The sequence below is a fragment of the Coenobita brevimanus genome, chromosome 100 (genome assembly GCF_032717465.1).
Source record: "Coenobita brevimanus isolate Jiangsu-jjx chromosome 100, ASM3271746v2, whole genome shotgun sequence".
Lineage (NCBI taxonomy): Eukaryota > Metazoa > Arthropoda > Malacostraca > Decapoda > Coenobitidae > Coenobita > Coenobita brevimanus.
The window spans coordinates 54042878-54069138 of NC_137053.1; the positions used below are offsets into that span (position 1 = coordinate 54042878).

Below are 26261 nucleotides of genomic sequence, written 5' to 3' on the forward strand. Positions count from 1 at the left end.
ACATGCTACTCTCAAACAACTCATTTCCACTGCTTTCACTCTTGACTTCTGTCCCTTCAACGAAGTCCAAGCTACACTTCCATACATCAGGGTTGGTATCACAATACTGTCATGTGGTAGCTTTTTCACTTCCGAGCTCACTTCTCTGTTTCTTATCACTGCTTACAAGGAACCAGCAACCTTTCTTCCTTGTTGTACCCTTTCAAGCACTTCACCCTCTAAACTTCCATCCTTATTCATCACACTACCCAAGTACTTAAATGCACTCACATTCTCCATTTCCTCCTCATCCAGCCTCACCCTACATTCACTGACTTCACTTCTCTCGAAGGCCATCACTTTACTCTTCCCTACATTCACCTTTAGATTCTGTTTATTACACACTCTCCCAAACTCATCCACCAACCCTTGCAGCTCCCCTTCATCTTCACTTAACACACAGTATCATCTGCAAACAACAGTACAGGGAGTTTCCAAACAATGTCCTCTCTCACCAGGGCCACTCCAACATCCACTGCCCTACCTTGTATCTCTTTACACCCCATCTATATACAGACTAAACAACCATGGAGACATGACACATCCTTGTTTCAATCCAACCTTCAAATAGAAAAATTCACTCAGTTCACCATCCACATGCACTCCAGCCTTAGCACCCTTATACATACTCTTCATAGCCTTCAACAACTTCCCATCTACTTTATATAGTCTTAATACTTTCCGCAATCCTTGTCTATCCACCCTGTCATATGCTTTCTCCAAATCCATGAAGGCTGCATACAATTTTTTCTTCTCTAGAAACTTATCCACTAAAAATCTAAGAATGAATATCTGATCTACACAACCTCTTCCCTTCCTAAAACCTCCCTGTTCTTCTCCAACTAATTCCTCTGTTATTTCCCTAACTCTGTCAATAAGTATCCTAACATATACTTTTCCTATTACACTAAGAAGGCAAATGCCCCTATGATTACCACACACTTCTTTTTCCCCTTTTCCTTTGCACAGGGGAACAATTATACCTGACTTCCAATCCTCTGGGACTCTACCTTCCTCCCAGGCCAATCTGCACATCTTCCACATCCATTGTATTAATATCTCTTGCCTGTGCTTTAGCATTTCATCACACACACTACCAGTTCCTGGGGCTTTCCCTATTTTAACTTTCTTCATTGCTTCCACAACTTCTGTCCTACTGATTTCCTCCTCTCTTCTCACATCCCTCCTTCTCCCAGCCATTCCCCAGCCACTTATACTTGCATCAGGTTCATTCTCTATGTTCAAAAGTTCATTAAAGTGTTCTTTCCATCTGCTCACTTTTTCTCCCTTCTCTGCTAGTAATCTACCATTTTTATCTTTCACTCCCCAACTAACTTGTTTGGCACCCTATCTTACTCTCTTTACCTTCTTGATAGCATTTAAAAAAAAAAAAAAAAAAAGTTGCAAGGCTAGAAATAATAGACAATTTCTTGAGGGTAAATGAGCCAGACATTATGTGCTTCGTAGAGACCAAGCTAAGAGAGAATATTGAAATCCAAATGGGAAATGGGAAATACAAACTATGGGGAAAAGAGAGAAGGGAAAAAATGGGAGGAGTGATGACAGCAGTGAAAAACAGCCTAAATATGGATACTGTGGAACTGGGAGAAGGTATGGCTGAAGTGATTAATATGAAAATAGAAACCAGAGGGAAAGGCAAGAGAGACACCGTAGTAGCATTTGTCCCCCCCCAACACAAGGGCATGGAATGAAGAGGAATATCAGATGTTGTCGGACATGGTTATATACCTACAGAAAGTGACTGAGAGAAGCAACTACATAATCCTGATGGGTGACTTCAATTGTTAAGAGGTAAACTGGGAGGAAAGTAGTGAAGATTCGTGGGGCTGTACAGTATACTATTAAATGTAGCAATGGATAATGTAATAACCTAGTGGTAAAAAAAAAGACAAGAGTTAGGGGGAATGACACACCAGCAAGACTAGGTAAATTCTAACAAAAGAACCTGATGCAATTGAATCTCTGAAATATCTATGTCCTATATGAAAAAGTGATCATGTAGAGACAGAGTTCCAAATGACAGATGGAAAAAGTTCCAAATGGCAGATGGAAATGGAGAGACAAGAGATGAGCTATAAAGGCATGAAATATACAACTTTGGGAAAGTAAACTTTATATGACTGGGAAAATTTTTTAAAGAAGCAGATTGGCAAAAATTCTGGGAAACAAAGGAGATACAGAAGGTATATCTTTCTAGACTTCTAAATATGGGTGTGGAAAAGTTAGTGGGAAAGAGAACTTGAGAAATGACTGGTTCAACAAACGGTGTATGACAGCAAATAAAGAAAGGGATGCACAATGGAACAAATGGAGAAAGACAGGTAATGACAGAACAAAGGAAGACTATAAAAGAACTTCAAGTGAATATACAAGAATATGTAGAAAGGAAGAAAGAAACTTCGAAAAAGGTATAGCTGACAAATGCAAGGCAGAACCTAACTGTTTTACAGGGTTATTAGTGGTAAATTGAAACAAAAGAAAGGAATCAACAAGCTGAAAATGGAAGGAAATGTCTATAAAGATGCAGATATGCAAGCTGAACTAATGAACAAATGCCTCCAATCAGTCTTCACTAGAGAAAGTGATTTTGTGGAGGAGGAGGGAGTGACTAGAAATGTGGTGTTAAAAGATGTCAAAGTTGAAGTGCAAGAAATATACAAATTACTGGAAACTCAAGATGTGACGAAGGCCCCAGGACCAGACAGGATCTCTAATTGGATACTAAAGGAATGCAGAGAACAACTGGAGGATAAGATTCACGGTTTAATTGTGTGTTCTCTGGAAGAAGGGAAAGTGCCTCATGAACAGAGGTGGGCCAATAAGGTACCAATCTATAAGGGAGGGAACAAGGAAAAACTAGTGTCCCTAATCAGCAAGGTGCAAAACTGTGCAAGAGAATCCTGAAAGATAGAAGGATAAAATATCTCGAGGAGATGGACATTTTGGCTGAAAGTGAGTTTCAATTCAGAAGTGGAAGGTCGTGTGTGTCCTGGTTGAGCTTCTACTCCAGGACGATAGACATGCAATGGGAGAGAGATTGTGTGTAGTTAGAGTTGGAGAAAGCCTTTGACAAGGTACCCCACAAGCGACTAATATGGAAATTGGAACACAGGAGGACCGCAGGGGAACCTCTTAGAGTGGATGACAGACTTCCTGAGAGACAGACAAATGAGGACAGTAATAAAAGACAGAATGTCTGGATGAGGGATGTAACAAGTGGAGTCCCACAGAGCTCGGTGTTAGCGCCCGTGATGTTCTTGATTTATGTAAACGATACAGTAGATGGAATGAACAGTTATTCAAGTCTGTTTGATGACAATGCAAAGATCATGAGGAAAGTAGAAGCTGAAGAAGACTGTAAAATGTTGCACGAGGACCTGGATAGGATTCATGATTGAAGCCAAATGTGGGAAATGAAATTCAACGCAAAAAAAGGTAAAACATTGGAAATGGGTAGAAGTACCAAGAGACCATCACTGAATTTTATGATGGGAAATGAACCAATCATAAAAACAAGAGAAAGGATGGACTTGGGAGTGCTGGTCCAGGATAATTTGTCACCTGAAAAAAAAGGTAAAACATTGGAAATGGGTAGAAGTACCAAGAGACCATCACTGAATTTTATGATGGGTAATGAACCAATAATAAAAACAAGAGAAAGGATGGACTTGGGAATGCATGTCCAGGATAATTTGTCACCTGAAAAACACACTAACAAGATAGAGATGTATAATCTCTTTACTAACATAAGAGTAGCATTTCATTACATGGATGAGGAGATGATGAAAAAATTGATAGTGGCCATGATCCACCCCAGGTTGGACTATGCAGCAGTAGTGTGTTCCCCAAATAAAAAGAAAGATATAAACAAGATCGAGAGAATACAAAGAACAGCAACCATGAGGGTCCCTAGCTTGGCAGATAAGTCATACTGGGAAAGGCTGGAAAAACTAGACCTGCCTTCCTTAGATGAAAGGAGAGAGAGGGACGACATGATTGCAGTGTTCAGGGCTGGGATGGGAGAAGAAAAAACTGACAGAGAAGATCTGTTTGTATGGGATGGGAGAGTAACAAAAGGACACAGAGTGAAACTTAAAATGCCAAGTTGCTTGGAGGATATCAAGAATATAGTTTTCCATACAGATGCACAGACCTATGGAATAGCCTAGACAAAGAGATCATCCAGTCTAAAAACTTAAATGACCTCAAAGCAAAATCTGACTTATCGAGAAACAGAGACAGGACCCCATGAGTGTAGCTCATTTCATGTATGTCACAACTAGGTAAATACACACACACACACACACACACACACACACACACACACACACACACCACTAAAAACAAAGCACTCACTTTTGCTTCACTACTGTGGGTGTAAGTGTAAAAGGCCCAAACTGAAACTTAACAAATTAATCACTGGTCTGGCCGGGATTCGATCTCAGGCCCCCGCGCTTCACTGGCGCGCACGTTACCAATGAGCCAAAGTGAGGATCCCCACATTGCCTCTAAGCAATGTGGGCTTTTATATACCCGATTACACCACTCCTTTCTCTCCCTGGTGATTAATTTGGTCAGTTTTGAAAGAACATGGTAATGTAGCACACTGGAGGCCACCACTGGGGAAGCCCATGAACCACAGAGACAGCTCAACCCCATGATGTAAGGCTGTCAACAACAACATCAATGCTCTCAAGGCCTCGCTTCACATCCCACTGCTGCCACCAATGTAAAAGGCCCAAACCGAAACTTAGAAAATTAATCACTGGTCTGGCTGGGATTTGATCTCAGGCCCCCGCGCTTCACTGGCGCGCACGCTACCACTGGGCCAAAGAGAGGATTCCCACATTGCCTCTAAGCAACACAGGCTTTTATACACCCCAATACATAAGGATTCATAAAAGCACAAAGAACAAGAAAAGAAAAAGAAAAAACTGAAGGGCTGGGTGAGAAATACAAAGGGGGAAGCAACATACTTGTACATATAGTAATGGTGAAAGAGTACAGACACAAGGTACAGAACTGAGGAGGTTGGAAAATATGAATGTGCTAGTACTTAAACCATTAGCTATGAGAGGTCTCCCCAAAGATGAATACAATTCCACTAACAGCAAGATATTAGCACATCATTTGGCGGGAAAAAAAAGTTAGGACTGTGGGAAGAATAAAATATACAAGACAATCTCAATGAAGGGGTTAATGGAGACTGCTTTAAACACCTTCACAACAAGAGGCCTCTCCACAGCTAAGTCAATGGCAGCAAAGAGATCACTGCACAGCAGGGATTAATGTATGAAGGAAATTAATTATTATCATTATGGCCAACCAGAATATTCAACAATTCATGTGTCCACTCATTTCCAGCTTCCAAATAATGATGCATCTTGCACTGTCACTACTGTAAGCAATGTTAACTTTATAAAAGCAACACCTCTCTAATGGAGTAGAGTGATTAACATGCTAAAGCACTATTAAACAACAGTTTCAAGGCAGTTTATTTAGTGCAGTGGCCTGGATATTAGGTGTGGAGCCATGCACAGCAAATTCAACTGCAACCCAGTCTTGAAAACATATCAGAGTTGATATCATGGGGAAGGTGATGGTTTTATAATCGTTTACTTCCTTCACAATCTCAAGCCATCAGCATCATTCTTCAAGGAGAGGCATGTAGGGTAAACCTACTGAAAATGATGGCAACATTTAAATTCCTATGACTAACAACTGCATAAGCTGAAACTACCTATCTGTCTATTGCCAGAAGCCTTAATCCCATAAGGGGTGGCCACAAACAAATCACCTCCAATTCCCCCTGTCCCCCGCCATTTCACAGCCCTGCTCCAAGCTCACACCCCCCTCTCTCATATACCTCTCCACTCCATCCCTCCATCTCATCCTTGGCCTCCCCCTCCCTCTCCCCCCCCTCCACCTCACTTACATACAATCTCCTGGTCAGTCCCTCACTCTCCATCCTCTCCACATGGCCAAACCACCTAGATATGTTTCTCCTAATGCTTCCTATCACATCCACATCGACATCACAACGCTCCTTCACATCCTTATTTGTCAGTCTATCTCTCCATGTGACTCCACATGCTCCTCTCAAGTAACTCATTTCCACTGCTCTCACTCTTCACTTCTGTCCCTACAACAAGGTCCAAGCTTCACTTCCATACATTAGAGTTGGTATCACAGTACTGTCATGTAATAACATTTTCACTTCCATGCTCAATTCCCTGTTTCTTATCACTGATTTCAAGGAACCAGCAACCTTTCTTCCTTGTTGTACCCTTTCAAGTACTTCATGCTCCAAACTTCCATCCTTACTGATCACACTACCCAAGTACTTAAATGCACTCACACTTTCCATTTCCTCCTCATCCAACCTCACTGTACATTCACTGACTTCACTTCTCTCAAAGACCATAACTTTACTCTTCCCTACATTCACCTTTAGATTCCAATTCTTACACACTCTCCCAAACTCATATGCTGAAACTAATACTAAATTATTATCTATGTCACCAAACTTACAGTTTCACACATTTAATGTTTATTAGAGTACAATACTGTGTCTTAATAGGCATTCTGTTTACCACATATTCACATATGGTACAACCTTCTGACTGAAATGTATTATATTGTATTAGCAAGCTAAGCAAAAGCACTGGGTTTTCCCATGATATACAAAATGTAAGCAAAATTAAAGAAAGCATTTTATGGCAGCTGTACTCTACTGTATAAATGTTAAAGATAGATACTTCATTAGTTTTTGAGGGATCCTTGCTATCTAGCTTCTTAACTTCTTTTGAAGTCTTGGCACCCTGAGGGAAGAGGAATATAGGTAGCAAGCAAATAAAATTACATATTACTTCAAGAGAATTATATCTTCAGAACTGTGTAGAGGTTACAGAAGAAAGATCAAATTTATCAAAATCTATCTACAACAATGAAAAAAAATGACAAATATATATTCAAGTTTTACCTGTTTTTGGAGCATTACCTATGAGCAAGAATGTAAAGCTAATACCTTTACAGGATTCTTCTATAACCTGTCCTCACCTGTTTCAGCTTTATCCATGCTTACTTTAACATACAAGTACTTCAATACTAGAGCCTCAATTTCTGTAAAGATCCTGAAACTCTGATGTAACTATACAGTGAATCTAACCTTACATAACGGCCAGAGTGAAAAAAAAAAAAATCTGACATATCTACTGAAGTACATATACTGTAATAGGTAGCCAACAGCATACAAGGACACAACTTCCATATTCAACATCATGTGACACCTGTCTTATACAATGACAACTGCTGCTTGAAGGTAGCTATGTATGCAATGCTGGGACTTTTAACATCCATTCATTGCTATTAATCTTAATTTGTATGATGGCAGAGCTGTGGGTGCATGTGCGCGCACACATACACACAGCTACTTGCAAAAAATAATTGAGAAAAGCAATAATATAATTTTGGTGGGTGACTTTAATTGTAAAGAGGTGAACTGGGAGGAATGGTACTCGGGAGGCGGCGAGGATTCGTGGGGTACTATGTTATTAAATATAATAATGAATAATGTGATGATGCAGTGGGTCAAAGAAGAGACACGGTTTCGAGGTGAGGACACACCAGCAAGGTTAGATTTACTGTTCACCAAAGAACCTGATGTAATAGAATCATTGGAATATCTCTGTCCTTTGGGAAAAAGTGATCACGTGGTCATTGAGTTCCAGATGTTAATAGGAAACGTCGAGCCAAGAGACGAGCTTCATAGACAGGGAAGATACAACTTTGGCAAAGCAAATTTTACAGGATTGAGAAACTTTTTTGAAAATGCGGATTGGAGAAAATTCAGAGAAACAAGAGAGATACAGAGGAAGTGGGATATCTTTCTAGACCTCTATAATTTGGGAGTGGAAAAATTTGTACCAAGAGTAAGAGGGAAAGAAAACAGGAAAAAGGAGTGGTTTAATAGAAGGTGTATGATAGCCAAAAAAGAGAGAGATAAGGCGTGGAACAATTGGAGAAAGAGAGGTAACGACAGAACAAAGGAAGAATATAAAAGAACAAGAAACGAATACACAAGAATACGTAGGGAAGAAGAAAGGAATTTTGAAAAAGGTATAATTGACAAATGCAAGGATGAACCCAAACTGTTTTATAGATTTGTTAATGGCAAACTGAAACAAAAGGAAGGAATCACCAAGCTGAAAGTAGATAGAGAGGTCTTTAATGATGCGGCAATGCAAGCAGAAATAATGAACAAACGTTTCCAGTCAGTTTTCACTAAAGAAAAGGAGCTTGTGGAAGGGGAGGGAGTGATTAGAAATGTTCCGGTGATGAAAGATATAAAAGTGGAGGTGCAGGAAGTGTATAAATTACTGGAAACTCAAGATGTAAGGAAAGCCCCAGGACCTGATGGAATTTCTAATTGGGTACTGAAGGAATGCAGAGAACAACTGGCGGATAAAATTCACAGCTTAATTGTATGCTCACTGGAAGAGGGGAAAGTGCCAAAAGAATGGAAGAGGGCAAATGTGGTACCAATTTACAAGGGAGGAAACAGGGAAGAACCCCTGAATTATAGACCAGTGTCTCTAACCAGCATGGTCGCAAAATTGTGTGAGAGAATCCTGAAAGACAGATGGATAAAATATCTGGAAGAGATGAATATTTTGGCTGAATGTCAGTTTGGATTCAGAAGTGGAAGGTCATGTGTTTCAAACTTGTTGAGCTTTTACTCAAGAGCGATTGATGTGGTACAGGAGAGAGATGGTTGGGTGGATTGTGTGTACTCAGACTTAGAGAAGGCCTTTGACAAGGTACCTCATAAGAGACTAATGTGGAAACTAGAATATATAGGAGGACTAAAGGGGAAACTTCTGGAATGGATGAGAGACTTTTTGAGAGACAGACAAATGAGGACAGTAATAAAGGAAAAGATGTCTGGATGGAGGGAAGTAACAAGTGGAGTCCCTCAAGGCTCAGTGTTGGCGCCAGTAATGTTCCTGATTTATGTAAATGATATGGTAGATGGAGTGAACAGTTATGCGAGTCTGTTTGCTGATGATGTAAAGATCTTGAGGAAGATAGAGGTTGAGGAGGATTGTAAAATACTGCAGGAGGATTTGGATAGGATACACAATTGGAGCCGGACGTGGGAAATGAAATTTAATGTAAAGAAATGTAAAATATTGGAAATGGGTAAAAGTACCAGGAGACCATCACTGAATTATTTTTTGGGTAATGAATTAATCACAAAAAGGAGAGAAGAGAAAGATATGGGAGTGCTGGTCCAAGATAGTTTGTCACCAGAAAAGCACATTAACAAGGTAGTTGGAGAGACTTATAAGCTCTTGACTAACATAAGAGTAGCATTTCATTATATGGATGAGGAAATGATGAAAAAATTGATAGTGGCCATGATCCGCCCCCGGTTAGAATATGCAGCGGTAGTGTGGTCCCCACACAAAAAGAAAGATATAAACAAGATTGAGAGAATACAAAGAACAGCAACCAAGATGGTCCCCAGTCTGACAGACCTGTCATACAGAGAGAGGCTGGAAAAACTGGATTTGCCTTCGTTAGAGGAAAGGAGAAAGAGGGGAGACATGATTGCGGTGTTCAGGACCATGGTGGGAGTAGATAAAATTGACAAAGAAGATCTGTTTGTATGGGATAAGAGAGCAACAAGAGGACATGGAATGAAATTGAAAAAGTCAAGCTGCTTGAAGGATATCAAGAAATATAGCTTTCCTTACAGAAGTATAGACTTATGGAATAGCCTGGACAAAGAGATCGTCCAGTCTAAAAACATAAACGAGTTTAAAGTTAAATCTGACTTATTGAGAAACAACGACGGAAACCCACGAGCATGGTACATTCCGTGTATATCACAATTAGGTATATTCTTAAATATTTGGAACGACTTAGACAAAGAGGTGGTGCATGAGAAAAACATTCATGTGTGTAAAGGTAGACTTGATAAATGTGGATATGGAGACAGGACAACACGAGCATTGCTCAATTCCTGTATACTACAAATAGGTAAATACACACACACACACGAACAGCCGGAGAGAGAGGTCGTCCCAGGCATCGCTCCTAACCTTGAGTAGTTTCAGGAATTTTGTCTGTCCTGTCTCCTAGGGTCTTTCTTTAAATTTAAAATAATGAAAGTTGGTAGACTACCAAAAATGTAAAGATTTGTTGGCAATAGTATACATGAATGTTTGTGGCTTATTCGGTAACAGCTGTTTAGGTACTTTACCGGTACGTTAAAGATGGCCGAAAATATAAACAATGAGGGAATGGAATTTCAAGGATTTGATGCTAATACTAATGTCATGGACCTGGTGAAAACATTAATTATGAGGATTAGTGAACTTGAAAAAAAAGTAGAGAATCTAGTGATAAAGGATGTGTCAGGAAATACGGAAACCACCATACAGAGTCTAATCCAGTCCAACGAAACAGCCAATGAAGAGATTAAGAATTTGAAGAGGGAAAATGTTGAACTGAGAAGGAAACTTGAAGAGAGTACTAATAAAACGGAGAAGGTGAGTAATGTACTAGAAGAACACAAGGCAAAGTGGGCACACGTAGAAGAAGAACAGAAAGAAGTGGTCAGCTTAAGAGAGATCATCCAGGAAGAAAGGGAAATGAACAAGAAAGAAATGGAAGAAAATGTAGTGAAAATACTGAAGAAAAAAGAGAAAATAGTGAGAGAAACTGTAGAAAGGAACAGATGTGTGGTAGTATTTGGAAACAGGGAAGAGGAAGAAAAGGTTAGGTTCGCAAGACTCGAGAGAGACACGAACATGGTGAGAGGAATATTAGGCAAGATTGACCCTGAAGGAGACAAGTGGGTAAAAGAAATTGAGGAAGTAAGGAGGATAGGGCCTTATAAGAAAGGGGAAACAAGACCAATGAGAGTCAAGTTTACATCAGAAAGTGTAATAAATGAGATACTTAAAGTGACCTGGAAATTAAGCAAAGAGGCGGGGATGGAAAATATTATAATAAGAAAAGATCTGAATGAAGAAGAAAGAGAAGTTTTAAAATCATTAAAGGAAGAAGTAAAGGAAAAAATGATAAGAGGACAGAGGAAGAACGTAATACTTTTTTTTGGAGAGTATTGGATATGAAAGTAAGGAAATGGTATTTAAGGAAATAGAAGTGAAGGAAACTAGGGGGGATGGTTGTGAAAGATCAGAAGTTGAGGAAGTGGTACAGACAGAGAGTAGGAGAGAAGAGGGTATTAATAATGTCAAAAATAATTTGAAGGTGATATATACTAATGTTGATGGTTTCATATCGACAAGGATCGAAATTAATGATTTCTTGAGAGAACATGAACCTGATGTCATGTGCTTTGTAGAGACCAAATTAAGAGAAGATATTGATGTTCATTTGGGAGATGGTAAATACAAACTGTGGAGAAAAGACAGAAAAGAAAAAAAGGGAGGAGGAGTGATGATAGCAATGAAGAACAACATAAATGTAGATACTGTGGAAATGGGAGAAGGCAGGGCTGAAGTGATATATATGAAATTAGAAACTGGAGAGAATGTTAAGAGAGATATGGCGGTAGTGTATGTTCCCCCAAAGACGAGAGCATGGAAGAATGACGAATACCATGAGATGTTGTCAGATATGGCTAGCTACTTGCAAAAAATAATTGAGAAAAGCAATAATATAATTTTGGTGGGTGACTTTAATTGTAAAGAGGTGAACTGGGAGGAATGGTACTCGGGAGGCGGCGAGGATTCGTGGGGTACTATGTTATTAAATATAATAATGAATAATGTGATGACGCAGTGGGTCAAAGAAGAGACACGGTTTCGAGGTGAGGACACACCAGCAAGGTTCGATTTCACCAAAGAACCCGATGTAATAGAATCATTGGAATATCTCTGTCCTTTGGGAAAAAGTGATCACGTGGTCAATGAGTTCCAGATGTTAATAGGAAACGTCGAGCCAAGAGACGAGCTTCATAGACAGGGAAGATACAACTTTGGCAAAGCAAATTTTACAGGATTCAGAAACTTTTTTGAAAATGCGGATTGGAGAAAATTCAGAGAAACAAGAGAGATACAGAGGAAGTGGGATATCTTTCTAGACCTCTATAATTTAGGAGTGGAAAAATTTGTACCAAGAGTAAGAGGGAAAGAAAACAGGAAAAAGGAGTGGTTTAATAGAAGGTGTACGATAGCCAAAAAAGAGAGAGATAAGGCGTGGAACAATTGGAGAAAGAGAGGTAACAACAGAACAAAGGAAGAATATAAAAGAACAAGAAATGAATACACAAGAATACGTAGAGAAGAAGAAAGGAATTTTGAAAAAGGTATAATTGACAAATGCAAGGATGAACCCAAACTGTTTTATAGATTTGTTAATGGCAAACTGAAACAAAAGGAAGGAATCACCAAGCTGAAAGTAGATGGAGAGGTCTTTAAGGATGCGGCAATGCAAGCAGAAATAATGAACAAACGTTTCCAGTCAGTTTTCACTAAAGAAAAGGAGCTTGTGGAAGGGGAGGGAGTGATTAGAAATGTTCCGGTGATGAAAGATATAAAAGTGGAGGTGCATGAAGTGTATAAATTACTGGAAACTCAAGATGTAAGGAAAGCCCCAGGACCTGATGGAATTTCTAATTGGGTACTGAAGGAATGCAGAGAACAACTGGCGGATAAAATTCACAGTTTAATCGTATGCTCACTGGAAGAGGGGAAAGTGCCAAAAGAATGGAAGAGGGCAAATGTGGTACCAATTTACAAGGGAGGAAACAGGGAAGAACCCCTGAATTATAGACCAGTGTCTCTAACCAGCATGGTCGCAAAATTGTGTGAGAGAATCCTGAAAGACAGATGGATAAAATAACTGGAAGAGATGAATATTTTGGCTGAATGCCAGTTTGGATTCAGAAGTGGAAGGTCATGTGTTTCAAACTTGTTGAGCTTTTACTCAAGAGTGATTGATGTGGTACAGGAGAGAGATGGTTGGGTGGATTGTGTGTACTTAGACTTAGAAAAGGCCTTTGACAAGGTACCTCATAAGAGGCTAATGTGGAAACTAGAATATATAGGAGGACTAAAGGGGAAACTTCTGGAATGGATGAGAGACTTTTTGAGAGACAGACAAATGAGGACAGTAATAAAGGAAAAGATGTCTGGATGGAGGGAAGTAACAAGTGGAGTCCCTCAAGGCTCAGTGTTGGCGCCAGTAATGTTCCTGATTTATGTAAATGATATGGTAGATGGAGTGAACAGTTATGCGAGTCTGTTTGCTGATGATGTAAAGATCTTGAGGAAGATAGAGGTTGAGGAGGATTGTAAAATACTGCAGGAGGATTTGGATAGGATACACAATTGGAGCCGGACGTGGGAAATGAAATTTAATGTAAAGAAATGTAAAATATTGGAAATGAGTAAAAGTACCAGGAGACCATCACTGAATTATTTTTTGGGTTATGAATTAATCACAAACAGGAGAGAAGAGAAAGATTTGGGAGTGCTGGTCCAAGATAGTTTGTCACCAGAAAAGCACATTAACAAGATAGTTGGAGAGACTTATAAGCTCTTGACTAACATAAGAGTAGCATTTCATTATATGGATGAGGAAATGATGAAAAAATTGATAGTGGCCATGATCCGCCCCAGGTTAGAATATGCAGCGGTAGTGTGGTCCCCACACAAAAAGAAAGATATAAACAAGATTGAGAGAATACAAAGAACAGCAACCAAGATGGTCCCCAGTCTGACAGACCTGTCATACAGAGAGAGGCTGGAAAAACTGGATTTGCCTTCGTTAGAGGAAAGGAGAAAGAGGGGAGACATGATTGCGGTGTTCAGGACCATGGTGGGAGTAGATAAAATTGACAAAGAAGATCTGTTTGTATGGGATAAGAGAGCAACAAGAGGACATGGAATGAAATTGAAAAAGTCAAGCAGCTTGAAGGATATCAAGAAATATAGCTTTCCTTACAGAAGTATAGACTTATGGAATAGCCTGGACAAAGAGACCATCCAGTCTAAAAACTTAAACGAGTTTAAAGTTAAATTCGACTTATTGAGAAACAGCGACGGAAACCCACGAGCATAGTACATTCCGTGTATATATATTCTTAAATATTTGGAACGACTTAGACAAAGAGGTGGTGCATGAGAAAAACATTCATGTGTGTAAAGGAAGACTTGATAAATGTGGATATGGAGACAGGACAACACGAGCATTGCTCAATTCCTGTATACTACAAATAGGTAAATACAAATAGGTAAATACACACACACACACACACACACACATGTGCTGTATTTCCTTTCTTTATATCATCTTTCTCCAGCTCCTTATCAATACACTGTCCCTTTCTCTAATTTTTCATTCTCTCTCTCTCTCCCCTATCCATCTTATTTTTCTAAAGTCTGTATTTCCGGGCAATTTCTTTTCTCTCTTGCTTTTCTTTCTAGGTACATGCTCACCTGCCAGTGCTTAGCCTTGGGTCCCCCGTTTGGTTCTCCTTTTCTGACTTTGGCCTGGGGATCGAAGCTCACCTGAAAACCAACAGTCAAGATCCTTAGAAACCTTACCAGATTATTATGAATATAATCTGGAGGATGGGTAAGAACCAGACTGGATTCAGGTATCAGCAGGTAGTGAACATGAGCACTAGAATATGAAGGTGAATTATTATAATAAAAGTTTCAAAAGCATAGCTACATGGTCATTAAAACACAGAGGAATTAGGATTATCCACATTCTCAGCACAGTGGCACAACTACATCTACTCTGTGTAACAGACTTATGAAGACAAATCTGCCTTAGGGAAATTAACATACTGGTATATAAAAAGAACAGTTTCTTTACTAAGTTAAATATGTGTCAAACTTTTAATGCTACTAACCAATATTATCTACAGGAATGACTTTTCATCAGTGGCACTGATGCTAATGAAGTGAACAAACATATTTCACCTGTGTGATGCAAAAATAATTCATTCAAATAATGAAAGACATGCAAATTATGCAAATGTTTCTAAAGAGTGATCTGTAAATAATTAAATAAATAAATATATAAATAAATAAAGTACTAAAATGAAAGGTAGCATCTGACTTGCTGATAAATTTTTTCATATATTTATGTAACATTCAAGAAGGTTGTTTTAGTACTGTATCTTGAATGGCATACATATATCTATAGGAAAGATAAAAGAGGACTGTTATGAAATATGCATGCATTTACCTGCCATAATTAGATTTTAATTATTACTGTACTATGTATATACATAAGCTAGAACTAGCAATAATTACTCTCAATGTGAAATGTTTGAAATGGAAATGTATCATAAGGATAAGAATGAAGACAAAATGCATTTTTAAGTGAAGACAACCTTAGCACTGTACTGTACGATCACCAAAACAAGCGATGACTCGCTTTCTTTAAGTTTCGGACAAAACTCCCAGAGACTGGCAATCTTTCTTTACTGTTTTCCATAACTTGCCTGCCGTCCAAACATAATTTATGGTGTTGAAGAAATAAAAGCCATTTTATCTTAAATTCACTCTCATCTTAAATGTTGGGACCAATTGCCTAGCCCCAGGCTCCTATGCTCCTCATGGGGCAATGTAGGATTGGATGATGGATGGATGGATGGATGGATGATCTTGTGAAAATATTACTCAAGGTTCATCTTCAGTATTTCAGATTAACAACAATATTTAAATAGTATGTGATATCTGGAACGTTTTCAGTCACACCCAAGCACCAGCCTGCTGCCCATTTGTCAGTCATGATCACAGGATGAGGGGAGGTGTATCTCTATGTCCTTCATTGTCACACTCCCCCCACTTTTTCCCCACCAACTTAGTCTTTAGTTCTCTTTATCGTCACGCCTGGTTTTGACCACCACCTTATCCATCTTCTTTTACGAGACTGCCCTATAGATTCAATTACTTGTAGAAATTTCATCGCTGGCAGAAATTACTACCCTTTTTGCTTGGTCTAAAACTGCCAAACTTCCATCCTGAATGCCGAGGTGTAGAAACATATAAATACAGTACAGTGGAACCTCGGACCTCGAAGGTCTCACATGTTGAACAAATCGGACCTCGACCAAAAAACTCATGAAATTTTTGCTCCAAAGGTCGACCAAAATATCGGACCTCGACCAACCCGAACGTAGCTGAACGAAGGGAAGCTGGCCGACGGAGGACCCAAGCGACAAGCCGAGCGACAGTCACGCATCCACCTTTGTTGTTCGTCAACGTGGTCGTCCTGCTGTGCTTCACATTTTTCTTGATTCAGTGCAGTATTAGCCCCTAATAATGGCTCCAAAGAAAGCAAGTTCATCCAGTACTGCTACTGGCAGTGAAAAGAGGAAAGTAGTGCGGAAAACAATAGATTTTAAGAAAGAATTAATCGCAAAGTATGAAGAGGGTGTTCGAGTGTCTGACCTGGCCAGAGAGTATGGCATGGCCAAATCGACCATTAGTACCATACTGAAAAACAAAGATGCTATTAAAGCAACCAATGTTGCCAAAGGATCGTTTTTAGTTTCTAAGCAAAGACCACAAATAATTGAAGACGTGGAAAAATTATTGCTTATCTTCATCAATGAGAAACAGTTAGCAGGAGACAGTGTTAGTGAGGATATAATTTGTGAAAAGGCAAGAGAAATATACAGTCACCTCGTAAAGGAAAGCCCTGGTACCAGTGCTGAAACTTTTGATTTTAAAACAAGCAGAGGGTGGTTTGAATAGTTCAAAAGGAGAAGTGGCATACACAGTGTGGTTCATCATGGGGAGGCGGCGAGTGCAGACCAAAAAGCGGCCGAGAAATTTAAGGTCGAGTTTAGCAATTATGTCAAGGCTGAGGGTTGTGTTCCGCAACAAGTGTTCAATTGCGATGAAACAGGGTTATTTTGGAAAAAAATGCCCAAAAGGACCTACATTACTCGTGAAGAAAAAACACTGCCAGGATACAAGCCAATGAAGGATAGATTCACACTCTTGCTTTGTGGCAATGCAAGCGGTGATTTTAAGGTCAAACCACTGCTTGTTTATCATTCAGAGAATCCGAGGACTTTCAAAGCAAACAATGTTATGAAGAGTAAATTGGCTGTTATATGGAGGTCTAATCCCAAGGCTTGGCTGACCAGGCAATATTTTACTGACTGGATTGTCGAAGTGTTTGCACCCAGTGTTAAAAAATATTTGCAAGAAAAAAATTTGCCTTTGAAATGCCTTCTTCTGATAGACAATGCTCCTGCTCACCCTCCAGGTTTGGAGGATGACTTAGGTGCAGAGTTTGATTTCATCAAAGTAAGGTTCCTACCCCCTAACACAACACCTTTAATCCAACCCATGGACCAGCAAGTGATTTCAAACTTCAAGACACTGTATACAAAATTCCTGTTTCAAAGGTGTTTTGAAGTGACCAATGACACGGAACTGACCCTCAGAGACTTCTGGAAAGATCACTTCAACATCCTTCGTTGCATAAATCTTGTTGATCAAGCCTGGAACGAAGTGAGTTATAGAACAATGAACTCAGCATGGAGGAAACTGTGGCCAGATTGTGTTACAGAGAGAGACTTTGAAGGCTTCCAGGCTGCTGAAGCTACGGGTACGAGTGCTGGAGTTGCTGAGGATATTGGTGATGATAAAATTCTTGAGGATATTGTGTCTCTGGGCCCAAGTTTGGGCTTGGAGATGGACAATGATGATGTGGAAGAGCTTTTGGAGGAACATTGTACTGAGCTTAACACCGAAGAACTTGTACACCTCCAAAATGAGCAGACAAAGACTTTGGTGAAGGAAATGTCTTCAGGGGAAGAGGATGCAAGGGAGGATGCACCAACTTCATTGTTCCAAGAAATGTGTGGAAAGTGGGGTGATCTTCGAAGTTTTATGGAAAAATATTACCCTGATAAAGGTGAAGCCAACAGAACACTAAACCTTTTCAATGACACTCTCATGAGTCACTTCCGTAAAGTGTTAAGACGTAGGCAAAAACAAATCACATTGGACAGGTTTCTGGTCAAAGACAGTAAAAGAAAAGAAAATCCTGAAGCAGAGTTACCCAAACCCAAGAGAGTCAAAAGAGAGAGAACACCCAAAGGCCAGTTACCCCAAGTTTTTATGGAAGGGGACTCCCCTTCCAAGCAATAAGTTCCATCCTCCCTTTCCCTCCCTCACCACCATCAACGTGCGCCAAAAACTCGCCACCAAAAAGGTAAATAATATCAAATTTAGTTCAGTTTAGTCTTCTTGTGCAATATTTTATGTATTGTTTTACTTTCTATGTCTTATTTACTCTTTAACCATGCAATTTTATGTATGATATAACATAAGAAAAATTAAATAGGTAAGCATCTGGGGTCTTGGAACGGATTAAAATGATATACATTATTTCTTATCAGGAAAATTATTTAGGTCCTTGACCAATTCGGTCCTGGAACAGCCTTCCAGAACGGATTGTGTTCGAGGTCCGAGGTTCTACTGTACTACATTATGATACTAGTCAGGAAAAAGTGCTTTGGAAATACTGTGGAGCCATAGTATTGTCCTGTCTCCACTGGACTATGTGAGATAAGCTGCAAAAGGATGAGAATCTGGGCCAAGTAATGGTAAAAGAGTATAGTTGTTCTCCAATAATCTCATGTTTTACTAAATCCAGCGGACAGCCTTCTTTGTTGCCATTTATTACTCAACTGTTTGTTCACGGTGCACATGGTTTTGCACTGACAGCTTTGTTTTCCCGCCTGAATTTCATTCCACACAGAGATTTAAATGTGGATAAGAATATACTTTTAGATGTTTATTTTCATGATGTGATGACACTTATGATATGGATATTACTTTTAACTACAGATTTAATTTTACCTGACATTTTCCCATCAGTACTGTCGATTTAGGATGTAAAACAAGCATTACGAGAGTTTCTCCACATTTTAATCCTGAAACCATTGCGCAATAGGCTGGGCATTTATGGCTAGAGTCTCAACTTTGGAATATTGTGGTTTCCTCTCATGTAACGCGAGACATACACAGTATCAACACTTACATACTGCTTTTTGGTGTTGTTTAACTAAATACTGCTCTATCCAGTATGGGAAATATAACTAGGCAGTGGCAGTTATCAGATACCATTTTCTGGACGAAAAGTACTGGGAATCAGGTTATCACTTCTTTGGGCATTTGTACAGTACAGGAATGCATTAGGGTAAACTGCAAATACCACACTTACCATCAAATCAAACTTATTCCATCATTGGTAGGTGATGTAAAATGAAACCACTGAATGAAAAGAATGTCACTCCCACATAACCATCAGGCCTCACCTCATCCAGCTGTTTCATCTTGGGAATGTTGCCATCTGAGAGATTGACTTGGGAAACACTATCCTCATTGTTGAAACCCTCGCCCTCTGAGAAATTTGCCTCTGGGAACTGGAGTTCTCGGTAATTGTGCTCATGCCCCTGGAATTCCTCCTGAAAGCTGTACTCTTGTGGGTATTGGGGTCTGCGCTCCTGGTACCCCTCCAGCTCCTGTTCTCTTCCACCTTCCTCATGCCTCCGAGGTGTGCAGAAAGCAAACTGGGATTCTCTTGCATTGAAATCAGAAAGCTCGATGATCTCGGGTCGGTCATCATCTCCTGAGGATGAAGGGTTAGGGTGATTTTATACAGAAGCATGCTTCTGGGTTTTCACAGTACTTATTTCTCATAATTATATTATGTTAATAAATACCACTTTAAAGTTTTTAAAAAAATTATTCAATGCATAATGTTGTGGTATCATGATACAGGCCATGCTTCTTTAAACAGCAAAACAATGAAACAGGGTCTTTCACATCAAGACAAATCCAAATCCATAAAGGGGAATACACTAATTCATATATGTCTCAAATTAATGTCACATACACTGTACTTGTCTGAGAGACAGTAAAATGTAGAAGAGGTAATAATAACAGCAAAAAGAGAGTTAAAACTTTGAAATGCAGTTGGAGACAGCTGCCCTGTAAATGTTCAAAAGGTCAGGTAAAAACACGTACACTAGTGTTTCAACTATACTCTGATAACTAATGACATGTAAAAAACTGTGCAGTTTTACTGTCGTCCTATTGATCTACACTGCTATATTGTAAACAAACTCATAAAATAACTTTATACAAAGTCTGATATATACTGCACATTACTACAGCATATGGCATTCTAATGTCATTAAATCTATAATAAACAAAACTGAAAAGAGAATATGAAAACCCTAGTGCAATCTGTTTCTAAAGACAGCAAAATTCCGATGTGTGCAGTACAACTTATGCATTATGGCCACTACTTTAGGTACCAGCAGAGAGAGGTTTTCAGTAATCACAAAAAAAAAAAAAAAAAAAAAAAAAAAAAAAACTAAGATGCCAAGTGGAGTACTGGACTAAGACACACATAAATATGGTTAAAACATGTAAAAAGAAAAAAAAGGAGAAAAAAGAAAGTGATTTAGGAGTCAGTCCATTTTACTGGTGGAAAAAATACTGTAAAACAAACATTTAAACTGAAAATAGAAAAAGAGAAGTACTGCTGAAACATGAGGATTTAGAAAGAGATAACTACTGGTATATTACTGTAAATTAACCAAGCCTTGAGAAAACTGTAATGATTACTGTTAAGGTGAAACAATTAAAAACATTTAATGTGCTACATTGATTTGCTATGTGAATAAAAATAATACAGTACTTGAGGTGTATTCAAGTTACATCTATTACGTTACAACTATGCATGGTATTAACCATTACTATAACTCCATTTAATTTGAAACTCTATTTACGTGCCATTTGGACAAGGACGAACATCAAGATAATCTAACTAGTGCACCAATGCCAATCATGGTTTAAGGCTTCCTACCGTTACCTTGAAATTTAACCCTCTTTCCATTTACAGTATTCTTGTCCATGTGTCCATTTTCTTGAAGGCCTTGAGTCAATCTCGAAAGGGAGATGCTCTTGGCTGGGTAAGAGAGGGTGAACACAACAGAGACACAGTGAAAGAGTACAGAAATCATTGAGTGAATGTGATGAATGTAGTACTTATGAAGTCAAGAAAATCATTAAGTCTTGTCAATGCAATGGATGATACGGTGTTTGCAGAAAACTCATACTCCGCTTAAAGTGAAGAGTGGATAAAACACAAATTAATGACTGAGGAAAGTTAATATTGGAGCTAGTGCACAATATTGTATGAAATATACAAATGAATGTAACAGAAGAAATAATTACAGAATACAGCACAAAACTATTTTATTATAGTTGGTGAAACGTTCAGCCATCACATCTGTAACAGTATGTGTTTCAAATGTATTGAACTAGTAAAGATTATCAGTTGTGGAACAGTGATGTATAGACCTTACTTGAAGTTTTAACAATATACAGTAAAAGTCCTCCATTCCGACCACCAATAACACTATGTAACACAATTTTTGTTCCTGGCTAGTGGGTGTCATTTTCTGATAGTTTTGGTCTCAGAACCATGAAAAATGGCTATTACTCTTGTCAGACTTCGCTTTTGTGACTAGAAGAGTGATTTTTATGACCTAAAACACGTGAAAAATGGCTACCTAGGCAGAATGAGGTGAGTTCTTGAGTGAACGAAAAGCTTCACTTCATAAATGATTTTACACGTGTCTGCGTATGCCAATGTTAGCATTGCACGTCATTTTGCTGTGCTCGGTGACTGGCTGAAGCACATTATTCGAACACGAACCGTTTCTGACGTGCAGTACCTTTCCGGGTGTGGGCTCTGTCAGTTTAAATGAAGTCAGTCTGAGTGGAGCTTAGTTGAAAGGCTTGTAAATTTATATTACATATCAATTCTTTATAGAATTATGGATGAATTGTGGATTTTTACATTAAATGTGCTAATTTTGTGGTATTCTAATTTCTATACCACTGTTTTTGTTTTTTCAATCATTGGAAACATGAATGCATCTATTATTTCAGAGATGTCATCTAGAGGTTGTAAGAATTCAGCTGATGCATTTTGCTATATTTGTCGTCAATTTATTAAAACGAGAAAGAAGAAATATTCTGTTGAAGCATCTGTCAAGACGTGTGAAGCTTATAAGGCATATTTTGACAACGTGAAATGGGAGCCACTTGTGGACCCTAGAAAAGTACTAATGCCACCTTTACACATCAAATTGGGCCTCATGAAACAATCTGTCAAGGCTCTGGACAAGTGGTCAGTGGCATTTCAGTACCTATGAGACTTCTTTCCCCAGCTATCGGAGGCAAAAATCAAAGCTGGTATTTTCGCTGGCCCACAGGTTAAGAAGATCCTGGAGTGCATGGATTTTCCCAACAAGCTTTCAAAAGTGGAAAAAGTGACTTGGAACAGCCTGAAAGCAATGGTTCATGGTTTTCTTGGAAATCACAAGGATGAGGACCATGTGGAGCTGACTGACAACCTCATAAAAAACTATGGTGCCATGGGCTGTAAAGTGTCACTCAAGATTCATATGCCTCATTCCCATCTTGATGAATTCAGGGACAGCATGGGTACATATTCTGAAGAGCAAGGAGAATGCTTCTATCAAGATATAAGGGACTTTGAGAGAAGATACCAAGGACAGTATAACATAAGCATGATGGGGGACTATATTTGGGGGCTGGTCCATGAAAGTGATTTACTATACAATAGCAAATCGTGAAAAAATGTTCGTTTCTAGACTTCTATGATTTCATTCATTATGTATTCAATATTGTTACATGCCACTTTTCATATTTATGTGTCATCTTCTGGCTCCTCACGAAGGAAAACACAAACCCACTCGTTCTTTCTGCAGATAATTAGTAAATATAAATAATCACTCTCCTGTTTACAAAAGTGAAATTTTAGGATGATAATATATGTTCTCTATAGTTTTGGAGCAAAACAAATACGGAAATAGTACTTATTACACAGAAAAAGATTTTTTTTTTTTTTTTTTTGTTACACGGTGTAATCTGAACATCCCAATATTCCGAATTTTTCAAGGAAAAATTTTTCAAAATTTTCTGGGCTTTATCTATGGGTTTATCTGGCTTGGACTTGCTCTTGAACTTGGATGTACCTACCCGCAACTATTCAGCTACACTTCTAAGCATTTCCGGCATCTAAAACAATAACTCATATCATTTTAAGTGTTTATTTAATGATCATGTACATATTTCTAATGTTTTCAAAGGTTCCTCCCAATAGTTAAAAAAAAAAAAAAAAAAAAAAAAAAAAAAAAAAAATGTCTGAATGACCCTTGATCCCGTGCCATTTAGATTACAGGACTTTTACTGTATCCATCCATCCATCCATCACCCAATCCTACTTTGCCCCATGAGGAGCGTAGAAGCCAGGGGCTAGGCATGTTGGTCCTGACATTTAAGATGAAAGTGACCTGCCTCACTCATCCCTGAGTGGCATTCTGTGAGCAATAACCCCAACCATCCCTTGGATATAAACCTTCACCAGCTCAATGCAACTGAAGCGCCGCAATTACCCACTAAACCACCAGGTGCCATAATTTGGTTATATGGTTACCACCCAGCATTGTAAATGGTTTCCTGGTGCACAGGAAACCATTTGGCTTGTCACTCAGTGTAGTCACCCATAGGCAGAAGAAGAGGAAAGAACGAAGGAAAGGAAGACAAAAGAGGGAGTGTAAAGTCACTCGTAGGCAGAAGGACGAGGAAAGAATGAAGTAAAGAAAGACAGAAGAGGAAGGAAGGAATGGAGGGAGGAGAGGAAAGGGCAGACACCTGAGAGAAGCACTACATCGAGTGAACAGACAAAGAATTATGTTCAAGGTGCTGGTATCCGGTGACCCCCTGTATTGCAAATTCTTGAGTTGTATGGTCAGGCTTTACACAGTGGCCTTGAACTGTGACCCATACATGGCTTATATGGAAAGGGCAAACTGTATGCACACATTAATATTGCAATATAAAGCCTGCCTGACATCTTAAACTGCCCACACAGTGACACCACACTCTTCACAGTGTCCTCCAGGTGACCTACAATGTTAGAGATGGATTGGAGACCACTTTCCCTTGCCTTAACTCCTAAGACTTGGATCCCTTCCTTATCACTCCCATTATCACTGTACATCAAATGGTGCTTTACACTCCTTAAAACTTACTCTTTCATGTTTGTTTTACTATCTTTATGGCAATACTGTATGTCTTGTGGCAGCACATCATTAATGTACTGAGGACAAGAGTTTTCTTGTAAGGTTGTGAATGGAAGTGGGGATTAGCTTTGAAATTTTTTGAACACACAGGCTATAAAAAAATGCTTCTTATGTTATCATTTAGTTTTTCCATACATGGAACAGACCCTGGATAAATTATATGTGTAAATCAAGGGGCTACCCTGTATCTTTAATGCACTGCAGTAGGCCTGTTGTTGCAGTTGCTGTCACCCAGGTTTATCTGCACATGAACTTGATGGACTGCAGAATGAAGCAGCCTTTCTTCCACATCTATATTCTGGTTGATAATTATGCTGCTGAGGGATGTTTGTGTAACCGGGCAGCAGAAGTGCTAGGTTATATCAGTACTTCCATATGAAGGTGTCCCTCTCCACCACCACTGAAGTATGTAAATTGTCATAATCATCCCGATCTCTTTTTCCCACCCACAGGTAGGGTAAGATGGGGTCCAATGAACAAGAAAAAACCTGATGGAGAACAAATTAACAGCATGCTCAACTGTCAAGTCCTTGGAATCCTGACTCCTCCTCACATGAATAACTTTCATACTTATCCACTCCACATTATTTATCATTTAGTCAATCCACTGACTATCAAATCACGGGGTAAAAACGAGGTGCCAACCCTTGTCCCCTTGTCATACAAATATCCTTACAAAAATCTTTGACCTAGCTCAATTCCCTGTCAGTTCCCTAGCCTCGTCAACCCCCATACCATGATTTCTCAAACTTAAATACCATACCTATCCACTTTCATCTTTAGTTTACTGTGTTTGCTCTTGCCTTCAAACTCAGATAAATCTTTTTCAGCTTTTTATGCTCATTCTTTCCATATGACAATACCATCTATGTACATTCCCTTCAACTCCAGTGTCCACAGACTTCCTTCCTTAGCAACTTCAATGAATCATATTCTTCCATATCCTAACTACCTGCACTCTACATCCATTGCCACTTCTCTTACTTTTGACTTTTTATTTTCATGTCAGAACAAGGTCTCACTCCAACCTGGGGGCAATAAAACTCATTCGTGCAATCCTCTCTCAGCCACCACATTCAGGTCTGTTTTATATCAAGGTCTCCATAGCATCAGCAACTTTCCTTCCTAGGGCTACTCTATTTTTCATTTCCTTTGCCCATATACCTCCCTCCTCTGCTGCACTCAGTTACTTAAACCTCTCTCATCAACAGAAGTCTCCCTCCATTCATCATCACATCACACTGGGATTCACCTCTTTATCATCACTTTGCTCTTATTTACATTTACTGTCAAAGCACAACATGCACAGATGAATACAACATTAACACAACAGTATAGTATAAGATGAGGGCATAAGTATTATCCTGTAAGTATGTTACACCAATTGGCATGAAGAACATAAAAGTGCCAGACATGTACTAAATATATGTACTTTAATTGGAATGGTATGGCAGTTCAAAAGTCAGTACAGTTTAAATATTCCAAAATGCATAACAAAGTTATCAAATGCAAACCTCTTCACTAATGCAGTTCAACAGAAAGTAAGAATACAACTCCTGTACAATAATTCTCTTTACCTGCATTCCATCATCAAATACCTCTCCTCCAGAAATATCAGCAAAGTAAAAAAGTTTCTCACTGTAGGTGGGATTTTAAACCAGTATGGCACAAACCCAGTACTATACAGCTATTTGACACATACCAATTTAAGCTCCAGAAGGATCAGGCTAGTGGAGTACCATAACAAAAGCTTTCAACTCTTGTAACTCACCAACTATAGTCATGCGCTTGTAGCCTTTCATCTGAGGATCGGTGCCTGCATCTTCCTCTTCACAGCGGGTGTGCATCTCTGGCTCACTGAATGCTTGTTTAACACCTCTTTCAGGCATCACATCTTCTTGTGAACTATTTTTGACTTCTTCCTCCTCTTCCTCCCTTTCTGTTGCATCCTCCTTTTCGTCTTTTCTTTTCTTCCGGCGAAATATATAATCCT

At 39.1% G+C, this 26261-nt stretch overlaps 1 protein-coding gene across 1 annotated transcript in view; it reads right to left on the minus strand.

The window, feature by feature from the left end:
- LOC145414591 (sodium channel protein 1 brain-like) overlaps positions 1–26261 on the minus strand; it is a 1229691-nt gene that overhangs the window by 630708 nt on the left and 572722 nt on the right. Inside the window, exons 16-19 of the mRNA XM_080284113.1 lie at positions 26040–26259; positions 20962–21057; positions 19397–19710; positions 14538–14609 (exon numbers count right to left, since the gene is read on the minus strand). Of these exons, the coding sequence (XP_080140239.1) occupies positions 14538–14609; positions 19397–19710; positions 20962–21057; positions 26040–26259 (702 nt within the window). The remainder of the gene's footprint in view (positions 1–14537; positions 14610–19396; positions 19711–20961; positions 21058–26039; positions 26260–26261) is intronic.